Here is a 12,703-nt window from a genome sequence, read left to right on the forward strand (position 1 = left end):
AGTAATAAAAGCAACAACAAAAAAAACCTTTTAAGAACACAAACGCAAGTTTAAGATTTGTGCAATATAATTTTTTATGTGTTTAAAGTTTTGATTCATGCTTGTTATTTTTTTAAATGCGCTTTTAATTTTTCGATTCATGCTTATTATATTTTGATCCGTGACCGCAATACTGTTGGTGGGAATCTAACCCCATAGGCCAACAGCAAAAAACTTATACTGACAAGAAGTGAAATTCAACAGTTCCATTGCAACCCCAGCGCCCAGCAGCAGCAGCACTATGTTTCCGCCATTTTGGAATGAAAGCGCTCGACAGTCCACTAGTTTCTATGGCAATATCAGCTGCTTTGTTAATTTAAAAGTACATTAAAGCTAAAATACAACCTGAATGATGACAACACAGAATAAAATAGTATCACTAGTGATCATCAAATCCTTTTAACAGTTTATTTTACGGACTTTGTGTTTAAGCCACTTTTTTTCACAAAACATTTGCTCTCTAGAAACCCAGTCAGTTTGGGTTAAAATTCGTTTGAGTTCAAGTATTAGCATTATTAACACTGAATTAATACCAACATATGAAATTAAATTAAGGACATGCATCAGAATAAATAGGAATGTTGGACAATAAATATATAACAGAAAATAACAGCTTGGCAGTAAACTGTTTTTGCAGTGTTGTCTTATATTAAAGTCCGTTAAAACAAGACTATGTAAACAAACAAAAAAAAAAAACACAGCCACTGTGTCTAAAAGTGGCAATTATGGGATAACAGACACATCATCATGTTCTATAAGGTCATTATGTATAGTGTGATCCAGGGGATTAAAACATATATATTTCGTAAAAACGTATATATATATTAATTATTAATTTATTAATTTACTATAGTAAATATGTAAAGTTGCATAAAATGGAAATACTCAATAAAGTAGGCTAACTACATTACCTCAGATGTGTAATGGTTGGATTCCACAACTGATAACATAAAACATATATAGACTAAGACAACATTTAGGTGTCATAAAATTGACTGAATTTGACAAATTTTCTATTGCGTTTCTGATTTGGCTGTGAGATTCGCCGATTTTGGGTGCGTAAAATGATTTCACCCCAAAATGGCTGCAGCGCTACCGATGCGCCACCTAGTGGCTGTTACCCAAAATGCACCAGAAATTCGCCTTTTGGGTTCAACTGAAGTGCGCATCGAAGGCGCGCTCGTGAGCACCCTTCTGAAACCTCTCGTGGACTCTCGGACACGCGCACGCGGCTGCCATTGTAAAGTCCACAAGACCGAAAGTTCATTTTAGATTCAGCCACTGTTTTCACGCAGACTCCATTTTGTGGAAGAACATGAGCTGTTTGTGAATAATATGAATCAGTTTGAGAACAGATCAGTTTTTTATGAACTGAATGAAGTTTGTGTTTGATGTTCTTCATCACTGAGACAGAGGTAGGTTTGAACAAACACATTTCTGGATTCATTATCATGCACTGGTAAATCATATCTGCTTGTGTAAATACTGTCTGTCCTTTTGTAGTGTAAAAGTAGCCTTTAACCCAGCTAACAAAAATATGTTCTTCGATTGTTTTGTTAATGTTCCCAATAAGTTATGAAAATGTCGTTTCTGAATGTTCAAAATGTTTTAAAAAGCAATATTTTAGTTATCTGAACATTAAGGGAACGTTCCATTGTATCAGGAAATGTTACTTCTCTGAACGTTGTGAAACAAGTAGTAATTCTACAGAACATTCACCAAAGTCAACATTCCCTGTTTGATGGAAAGCACTTGCTGATCAAATTCAGTCTGGCTTTTGCAGTTACTAAGAAATATAGTAACAAGTCCTACAGTAATTGCTGTAAATGTGAAGTGATTTCTCAGATGAAATGAGCTCGTCAGGGCTGCAGCAGCTCTATTTCAGCTGTTCTCAAAATCAAGGCTGATTTTAAGGAATCGAGAAGTAAAAGTTCATAAGATCACAATTCTGTCATAAATTAATCTCAGATTGATTCTTCTTTTACAGTTTTTTCCAATTGCTAACACACTAAAATGACATGCACAGCACAATTATTTAAACTGACACACAGAGAGCAAAACTTCTTCTCAAGTCTCCAAAAGTCTAAACACCTTTTCTGTTTTACACACATTTTGCATTTCAAAATAGCACTTTTTAAATTCACTAAATACAGTTCTCTGCATAAGACACAACAATCTGACATAAAGTCACATGTTTGCCATTTCAAAACACTGCCATTCAAAATTACACTACATGAGCTAATTGGCCAATTACATGTGCCACCTGGCCAAACACCTCAGTGGTTAATTGTTAACACTTCAATCAGGATGTAAGCACTATGAAAAGACCACAGGTGAGAACCTTTTTTTTTACAACAACAATGGAAGACATTGCAGAGAGAGGAAGAGGAAGAGGAAGAGGGAGAGGAAGAGGAAGAGGGAGGTTGAGAATAAGAGGGGGAGGAAGAGTGAGAGGAAGGGGTAGAGCAGGTAGAGGAGTTCATGGCCAAAGAAGACAAACACTTTCAAATGAAATCAGAGCAACCTTAGTAGATCATGTCATCAACCATGGGTTGACAATGCGTGAGGCTGGACAGAGAGTGCAGCCAAACTTGAGCCGTTTTACTGTCGCCTCTGTCATCCGGACCTTTAGACTGGAGAACAGGTATGTAACCAAAATTTCATGTAGTACACATGTAGTATACCCCATGTCATAGTGTATCAGTTGGGTGACACCTGTTTACTTAGTGTATGACATCAGCCATTCATGAACTGTACAAGTTTCCTGTACAATGTACTCTACTGTGGGGGAAAATATTTAGGCTGCATTGTCCAAGCCCTATATATATTTTTATTTTATTTTTTCTAAAGGACTGAGAGACGACACCATGGTGGAGGAAGGGGCCAAATGTTCACCAGGGTACAGGAAGCTGCTATTGTAAACTTGGTTTTGGAAAATAATGAAATCAGATTACGAGAAATTCAAAGCCACATCATCCAAGACAACACCTTATTCAACAACATTCAACGAGTTAGTCTGTCCACATTGGCTCGCATTCTCAAGCGAAACCAAATCAGAATGAAACAACTTTATAAGGTGCCGTTTGAGAGAAACTCTCAAAGAAACAAAGAGTTCAGACGAGCATATGTGGATTTAAGTACTATATTGACTGCAGTACACTACACACAACATTGTTTCCCAGTGTACTGGATAACACCATATTGAGTGATTTTTGTTCTTTGTTTTCAGGGAGTACTGGAAATGGATGCTCATGCAATCCCACATGAGTTCATCTTTATAGATGAGGCTGGGTAAGACCAGAAGAAGAGGGAGAAACCTCATTGGCCACAGAGCCATTATAGATGTTCCTGGCCAACGTGGTGGGAACATCACAATGTGCGCTGCCATCTCCAATATGCATGGTGTCCTCCACCGTCATGCCAAACTTGGACCATACAACACAGCCCATATTCTCACATTTCTGGACAGACTTCACAACATTCTCATACCACCAGAGCGTATGAATGATGCAGACCATCAAAGAAACCGGTACGTTGTAGTACGGGACAACGTGAGCTTTCATCGTGCAGCCCCAGTCCAAAACTGGTTTGCTGACCACCCAACATTTCTCGTGCAATACCTCCCACCATACTCACCATTTGTGAACCCCATAGAAGAATTCTTTTCGGCATGGCGGTGGAAGGTATACGACCGGCAGCCCTTTGTGCGCATGCCTCTTGTGCAGGCCATGGAAGAGGCATGTGATGAGATTGATGTGGGTGCAATTCAGGGATGGATAAGGCACTCAAGGCGCTTCTTCCCTCGATGTCTGGCAAGGGAAGATATTGCCTGTGATGTTGACGAGGCGTTGTGGCCAGACCCGGCTGTGCGGCAAGATGCTGCCTAATTATTTTTCTTGCCTTTTTTTTTTTTGTTGTTTTTTTTTACTGTAATATATTTTTTTTCAGAAATTTTCTTTTTCAGTTTACTTTTTTTGTAAGAATATTTTTGTTCAGTCCCATGTAAATATATCTGCTGTGCTTATGTTGTACTGACTTGTTTACTGTAGTGAAGGAAAAAAAATAAAAATGTTGCAACAGCATGTGTGTGTATCTGCAAATATTTCTGTGCATGTGAACAATCTGATACATATTTTAGTATTATGGCAAAGCATACTAAAGATGGGGGTGCTTTTCATTATGCCCAACAGTGTGTAGGTGGTTAGGCAAAAATCTGGTAATATGAATGAAGTGTGTGCCATTTCATGCAAAAGTTTGATTTTGATAATGCTCTGTGTAGTTTCGGTTGCAGTGCTTCATTTTGCAGGATATATGAGGTATTTTGCAGTTTGGGTGTGTGGTTTTGTGAATTGTGTTAAGTGTTTTGATAAAACCAGACTAGTTTGAAAAATTGTGTGTTAGCAATTGGAAAAAACTGTAATAGGGTATGCTGAGTGCCTACAAAATGAGACATGCAGTGTTTTTGAATGAATCTCTTGAATAAACTATTCAATGACAAAACATTCACTTGTCGCCACCTACTGGTGTAATGATGTAATCAAAACTTCAAAAGGTGCTTTATTGTATTTTGCTCGCTGCTACCATAGTGTTTATATTCGTACTATAAATGTGTATATACTTCTGTGATAATTTGAATGTTTGTATCAGAAATAATGACACTGTGTGGCAGAAAAATGTTCACTGTGATTATACTTGTCCAAGAAAGGTTTAATAGACAGCCGAATCGCTGTTCTTTAGGAATAAGGTCACGCCAGTGTTTGAATCAAGATCACAATTTTTTACTGATTAATTGTGCAGCTCTAGGCTACAATATAAAAAATATAACAGACTTGTAGTGTAATAAATGCTTATTTTTAAATATAGTAATATAGTAAATTTAAATTTGCCTAGTCTATTATAAATAAAATACTATTTATAATTAATAATATAAATGAGTATTCTTTTAAAAAACAAGATGCGATTTAATGCAATTTGATGACTTTAACAAATACATATTCTATCATTAACAACCTCAGATAGTTACAGTAGGTCTGTCTTTAACAGTAAAAAATAAATTTCCCTATATGGAGAAAATTTATACTAAGAAAATAGTTTAAGTTGTGTGTTTTTATTCGATTTAGTTTGGTTAGTTCTGTATCAAATACAATGTGATTTTCTTGCAGCAATAGCACAGTTTTCCGCTTGGGTGGGCGATTCATTCACAGACAGCTTTCCTTGCGCATAACATCCACCATATGCCAGTAAACCAATGAGAACACAGAACAACAATGGCAATGCATAACAACAGAGTGTAGGTGCCAAATCTGTTTTAGATCCTACCCGAAACCCTCTATAACTGGCACAGATTTACAGAAAATTATTTGTTTGGCAAATAAATAGTTACATACGTATTGCCAACATTTTATTATGTAAGCTTTGTTACACCTCAAATGACAAGGAATTTTATTGTAATTTATAGTGTTAATTACTTTAGTCACAGCTTATATGGATGATGCTCTCCTGATTCATCATTATTCCACTTGCACATATGACTCATTCAAATCACTCATATTCAGTTTATTGTCTATTTCTGCAGCACTGCCTGTAAAATGAGTGTCTGTGAGAAGAGAAAGGAGGACAATGATGTTCAGACACATAAAGCGGCTTCTCCGGAACCCAGCTGTGCGTCTATGAAGAGTGACGCATCCATGGATCCTCCTCCTAAACTCAGTGATGGAGCAGTGACCTCTGAGCCTGAGTGAGTATAAACATGATTCAAATACAGCAGTAGAAACGCTGTATATGAATGACTGGATTATAGAACAGAATGGATTTATGAAGTAGATGAAGTTTGGAGGTTTGAACAAACAAAAGCCAGGGTGAGTTCTGTCAGCAATTCTCATCACTATTATATTTATGTTTATCTTGGTAGTGATGAATATTGCTGATTGAATTCACCCTGGCTTTTGCAGTCAAACTAATTTAAACTCAAGACTTTCAAAAAATAATATTCTCTGGAGTCAAAAGTGTGAAAACTTGCCTGGATCATCCCATAATGAAAACACATTTAGACAGATTGGTCAGACACATCCAAGATATTTTTTGTGTCTTTCTTTTTGATTATTCTTCCTTTATTTTGTCCCTTGTTTTCTGCAGCACTGCCTGTAAAATGAGTCTCTGTAAGAAGAGAGAGGAGGAGAATGATGTTCAGACACATAAAGCAGCTTCTCCAGAACCAAGCTGTGTGTCTATGAACAGTGATGCATCCATGGGAAACCCTCCTGATCTCAGTGATGAAGCAGTGACCTCTGACCCTGAGTGAGTATACACAACCTACTTGGATAAGCCATGTTCTGTATTATATGTCCATTATCCATATTATCTGTCTATCAGACTTCTGCAGTGCATCATTTAACTGCATTATATAGGAAATGGTATCAGTCATAGAATCAAACCTTGAGTAACTTAGTAATCAGAATTTATAGTATAAATCATCTAAGATAATCATGAATCATGAAACTACAGACATGTTTTATCTTAAAGGTAAAGGATGCAAAGGCTGGCATCTCATTATCATCTTTAGCCGATTATGATTGCTCCGTTTAAAAAAAAGCTTTTTGAAATTAAATGAAGACACTGTACAGAAAAACAGTTGATATGTGTTACATTCTCTTCCAAAATTGACTTGTTTCTAGACAGCTAGAGGGATGCAAGTCTCAGCCTCAGACATCACAAAGTTTGTGGCTCTATTACAGTAAACTTGAACAGCGTTCTTAAATGAATAATTTATTAGATGCATGTCGGTCTGTTGTTGTAGGGACATTAGGCCTCATTCATTAATAATTGCATGGATTATATCGTATTTGTACACACAGGAGAACTTCTCGCCTAATTCGCAACATGTGAGTGCACACATGAATTTGTTCTTAACCTCGTTCTTATTTTAGTAAATTTGGAGTATTCTACATGAGCTGCCGTGTGCACAAGGTTAGTCATTTGCATAAAACACGCCCAAACCATGTCCATATAAGGGCTTTCCTAACAGGCTTACATCACTCTCATCACGTTCAATCCTCGAGCAATGAGCGCGTGCTTTCATTTGTTCCTATATTTTGTCGAAAATTCAGAATGATTTCTAGTACGAAATCTTTTGGTAAATTGTGATATGTTCTTAAAATCGTTCCTAAGCACATTTCACGTACAAATTTGTCTGTACGCATGCTTAGTGAATTAGACCCATTGGCTTAACATTTTCATGTCATTAAACATGACATGGAACAATGCAAATTTTGATTGGTCACAATGGTTTTTCACAGTTTTTCTGTTAATCTCACTGTTACTGCAGAGTGAAAAGACGCAATGAGATCAGTTCAGTGATGCCCTGTCTGACCTGCACTGACTCTGACTGCCAAACCCTCATCGAGAAGCCTGACACAGAAACCCTGCAGAGAGTAAGAGACAGACACAAAACCAGCATGAAGAACAAGTACGAGAGCTTATTTGAGGGAATCAAAGAAAATCAAACCCTCCTGAACAGGATCTACACACAACTTTACATCATAGAGGGAGAGAGTGAAGGGGTGAATGAAGAACATGAGGTTTTACAGATGGAGAAAACAGCGAGAACACAAGATACTCCAATCTATTGCAATGACATCTTTAAACCTTTACATCAACCAGGATGTGAGAAGAAAGACAAAATCAAGACTGTTCTTACTAAAGGCATCGCTGGAATTGGAAAAACCGTCTCTGTGCAGAAGTTCATTCTGGACTGGACCGAGGGAAAAGCCAATCAGGATGTAGATTTCATGTTTGTGCTTCCATTTCGAGAACTGAACTTGATTAAAGATCACCAGTACAGTCTTCACAGACTTCTGCTGGACTTTCATCCTGAACTTCAAGATCTGGACTCAAAGATTTATGAGGAGTGTAAAGTTGTGTTCATCTTTGATGGTCTGGATGAAAGCAGAATGACACTGATGTTTTCAGATGATGAGAAAGTTTGTGATGTGAATGAATCTTCATCAGTTGTTTGTGATGTGAATGAGTCTTCATCAGTTTGTGATGTGAATGAATCTTCATCAGTTTGTGATGTGAATGAGTCTTCATCAGTGGGTGTGTTGATTTCAAACCTCATTAGAGGAGAGCTGCTTCCCACTGCTCTTATCTGGATCACCTCCAGACCAGCAGCAGCCAATCAGATCCCCTCAAAATACATCAACCGTGTGACAGAAATTCAGGGATTCAGTGAGCCTCAGAAGGTGGAATATTTCAGGAAGAGAATCAGTGACGAGCATCAGGCCAGCAGAATCATCTCACACATCAGAAGATCAAGAAGCCTCCACATCATGTGTCACATACCCGTCTTCTGCTGGATCTCAGCCACTGTGCTTCAAAACCTCCTGAAACAAGATGACAGTGCAGAAATCCCTCAAACTCTGACTGAAATGTACATCCACTTCCTGCTGACTCAGATCAACATGAGGAATCAGAAGTATGATGAGAGAGATCCAGAGAGACTTCTAAAGACCAACAGAGACTTGATTGTGAAACTTGCTGAACTGGCTTTCAAACAGCTGATGAAGGGCAATGTGATGTTCTATGAGGAGGACCTGATTGAGAGCGGCATAGATGTCACTGATGCCGCAGTGTATTCTGGGATTTGCACTGAAATTTTTAAGCAGGAATCTGTGATTCATCAGAGGAAAGTCTACTGCTTCATTCATCTGAGCTTTCAGGAGTTTCTAGCTGCTTTATATGAAATTTACTCTCATGTAGTCAAGAATAAGAATTTACTGAATTCATTTCTAAATATGTTTTTTGAGTGGAAGAAAATCTTATTTTATGATCTACTAAAAGCAGCAGTTGATAAATCCTTACAGAGAAAAAATGGACACCTGGATCTTTTCCTGCGGTTCCTGCTGGGCGTCTCACTGGAGTCCAATCAGAGACTCTTACAGGATCTACTGACACACACAGAGAACAGCTCAGAGACAATCAGAGAAATCACACAGTACATTAAAGACAAAATCAAGGGTGATGAATGTCTCTCAGCTGACAGAAGCATCAATCTGTTCCTCTGTCTGCTGGAAATGAAGGATCAGACTCTGCATAGAGAGATTCAGAAGTTTGTGAAATCAGAGAATCATTCAGTGAATGTACTCTCTCCGTCTCAATGCTCAACAATCGCCTACATGCTTCAGATATCAGAGGAGGTGCTGGATGAGTTTGATCTGAAGAAATACAACACATCAGATGAGGGTAGAAGGAGACTGATACCAGCTGTGGTGAACTGCAGAAAAGCTCTGTGAGTATTCATTTATGTGATTGGAAAAGCTGTTTTGTTATAATACAGTAACATTGTAATTCCTCTGTCAATTCATGACTGTTTTTGTTTACAACAATTGAAAGAAATTAACAAATGAAAAGAAATTAGAACAAATGAAAATCAGAAAATGTTTGAAGAGGAAAAAACTGTTTTAATACAAACCGGAATCCTGAAACATGTCAGTGCAGCAAAATACAAAGACAGTGTTAAACTGTGAAGATGAATGATCAGAGCTTGAATGATAAAGTACTTTATTGCTTGATGTACAAGAACAGTTACTGTAATTCTTAAATGTTTTGATCTCTTATTTCATTTAAACATTTCCCTGCACTGTTTTGTCGAATCAGATGCTGTGGAATAGAAATCAGAGTGTATCGGTCATGTGATTTCAGCATACTGAGCTTTATCTGCATCAAATATATGACCAACTTGTCTTGAGTCAGTTTTATAATAACCTTATAATAACCTGATTGTCAGTCAATATTCAGAGTTCACCTCCTGATGAAAAATTTAAAGTTTTACTTTGATTTAAATAAAATTATTTAAAGCACAATAATGATTTTATAGATAAAATAAAACATACACAAACCTGAATTTCACAGAGGAAATGCACCAATTCTGTGACACTGAGAAGAGAGAACTGTTCTGGAGACTGGAGATAATTCAAACATTCCACATTCACTCAGCCATTGAGTTGTCATCAAGTCATAGGGTGGGGGAGGGGTGTATTGTTTTAATTGAGTAAACTTACTGTATTAAGTGTGTGTTAATGATTAATAATATTGATTTACCTTTGTGGTTCTTGAAAGAGATTAATTTAATTCTCCATTCTCAAATTGTTACATGTCATGTCTCTGTCTGCCCTTGTGACCTAGTTTCCCTGTTCTGTTAATTAGTTCATTTGATTCACCTGTGCCTTGTTTATTATCCTGTTACCTAGTTTAGTTCCTTTGTTAGTCCCTTGTATATATACCCTGTGTTTCTAGTCTTGTGTTGTCCGGTATCGTTTGTATTATGTTGGTGTATGTTCCATTGGATTCCTGTTTCTCCTCAAGTAAAGACTTATATTCATTCTATCTCCTCGTTGTATGCGTTGTATACCAGCAACCGTAACAGAATACCGGACCCAAAACAGTTTTTGCAGCGATTTTCTTTTTGTTTGTTTTTTCCCCTTGTTTTTCCCATCACCATGGACCCTGCTGTTGCCCTTTTGTGCCTGGAGCAGAGGGACCGCTCCCTGGAATCCCACACCTTGGATTTTTTGGAGTTGGCGTGCCTCACTCACTATCCAGACCGCTCGCTCTGCGTGTTCTACATCTCCAGCCTTAGTGAGCGGTCCCGGGCACGCCTCCCAGGGAGCGGTCCTCAGAAGGACTTCGCCGCACTCGTGGAGTGGGTGCTGGTAAACAACAACTCTCCGTTTACCATCTGCCCCGCGGAGGATGACTTCGCCGCCAGCCCCACTCCACTGCCAGAAGCCAGTCAGTCAACATCGACGAACGTCACAACGGAGATGTTTCACGAGCCCACCGCAGACCGAGGAGGCCAGCCCACCGCGATGGATGAGCCAGGACCGAGGAAAGGATCGGACCGTACCATCGCCCCGGAGCCAACCTCACAGCAAGGTTCTGACCAGGTGCGTGAGCCGTTAACATCATCTGACGTCGTGGGAGTGCTTGTGGAGCTCGAGGGCTGGGAGGAAAGCTCCGCCCACAACACCACCACAATGGAAACTATGACTGACACTGGCAAATATGCTGAGGAACTGAAAGATATTTTTACAGTTGATTTAATTTATTTTTTCGGAGAGGTGACTTCCCATTCCCCCGATTCTCCTGTTTTTAATGATTCTCCTGAGCCTCCAGAGGACCAATCTCCAGTGTTCTCCAGATCTCCGTCTCCTGAGTTCCCTGTCTGCCCACCCAGCCTCCCTCTCCCGCCTCCTCCGTCACCCAGTCTCACAGCCAGTTCCTCAGCCCCACCATCACCTCTGCCCTTCAGCTGCTCGACATCTCCCACATGCCAGGTGGGGATGTCGAGCATCTTCAGGTCCTCCACTACATCCACTCAAGAGGATCCCCTGCCTCCACTTCCAGCCTCCACGCCCCCTGCTCCACCTCGGCCCGTCGACACTTCGGCGTCACCCTGGCTCCTCCCTCCCTCGGCTCCACCGGACACCATCGGCCATACGGCTTCTCCGGGCTCCCTCGTCTTTCCGGCTCCGCCTTGGTCAGTCGTCCACCTGCCTGCACCTACGGCTCCGTCTGGCTCCTCCTTCCCTCCAGCTCCGCCTACATCCTCGGTCCCACCGGCTCAGCCTCTGCCCTCTGGATGTCCGCCTCCTCCTCGGACGCTCGTCGCCATGGCTCCTCCTTGGTCTCCAGGACCATCGGCTGCGCGTGGGCTCGTCGGCTCTTCAGTTACACCTGGGTCTCCAGCTGCATCTCCGTTGGTCGTCCCCAGGGTGTCGTCTGCCCCCAAGCCGACTCCACCATGGCTCCTCCCACCTGCGACTCTACCCTGGGGCCTCGTCCTGGCTGGCTTCTGGGGTAACATCTGGCTCCTCCTGCTCCTGGCTTCCCCCTGGCTCCTCCCACCCTCCACTCCCCCTTGGACTGTCATTGTTGTTTTTCATGGACTCTTTTCTTTTGGTTGTTTGTGTTTTCTCCGCCCTCCTCCAGAACCCCCTCCCTCCCTCCTCTGTACTCTTACGCCGCGAGGACGCGCCTATCCGGGAGGGGGCGAAATGTTACATGTCATGTCTCTGTCTGCCCTTGTGACCTAGTTTCCCTGTTCTGTTAATTAGTTCATTTGATTCACCTGTGCCTTGTTTATTATCCTGTTACCTAGTTTAGTTCCTTTGTTAGTCCCTTGTATATATACCCTGTGTTTCTAGTCTTGTGTTGTCCGGTATCGTTTGTATTATGTTGGTGTATGTTCCATTGGATTCCTGTTTCTCCTCAAGTAAAGACTTATATTCATTCTATCTCCTCGTTGTATGCGTTGTATACCAGCAACCGTAACACAAATATTTTGATAGAAATTTCACAAATATATTAAGTATATTAAAAAAACAAATTTGTTAGTCAAATACTAAATTCTTTCTGTGAAAACTTAAATATAAGTAAATTTTAGACAAAATTAACTGTTGGATTTTTAGTCAATTATTTTGGTATATTCAACTCAAACCATCAAGTAAATGATATTGAGAGATTTTTTTTAAGTTAATAAAGTAAATTATTACAGTGATGTTTTCTAAGCCACTGAATTACTTTTAGTGTATTAGACGTGATCAGTTTGCAAAAAAGAAAAAAAAATATTCCACCATTCCCTCTTTATTAAACCCCATTTCATCCT

At 39.8% G+C, this 12,703-nt stretch overlaps 1 protein-coding gene across 2 annotated transcripts in view; it reads left to right on the forward strand.

The window, feature by feature from the left end:
* The first annotated feature begins 1,261 nt into the window (after window positions 1-1,261).
* The window catches only part of si:zfos-364h11.1 (NACHT, LRR and PYD domains-containing protein 3), a 56,006-nt gene continuing 44,564 nt past the window's right edge, over window positions 1,262-12,703 (forward strand). For both annotated transcript variants that reach the window (XM_067368465.1, XM_067368466.1), the window contains exons 1-4: window positions 1,262-1,454; window positions 5,615-5,776; window positions 6,175-6,336; window positions 7,364-9,325. In XM_067368465.1, the coding sequence (XP_067224566.1) occupies window positions 5,628-5,776; window positions 6,175-6,336; window positions 7,364-9,325 (2,273 nt within the window). In that variant the 5' untranslated portion in view covers window positions 1,262-1,454; window positions 5,615-5,627. The remainder of the gene's footprint in view (window positions 1,455-5,614; window positions 5,777-6,174; window positions 6,337-7,363; window positions 9,326-12,703) is intronic.

Source organism: Chanodichthys erythropterus, chromosome 18, assembly GCF_024489055.1.
Source record: "Chanodichthys erythropterus isolate Z2021 chromosome 18, ASM2448905v1, whole genome shotgun sequence".
In the NCBI taxonomy this organism is placed as follows: domain Eukaryota; kingdom Metazoa; phylum Chordata; class Actinopteri; order Cypriniformes; family Xenocyprididae; genus Chanodichthys; species Chanodichthys erythropterus.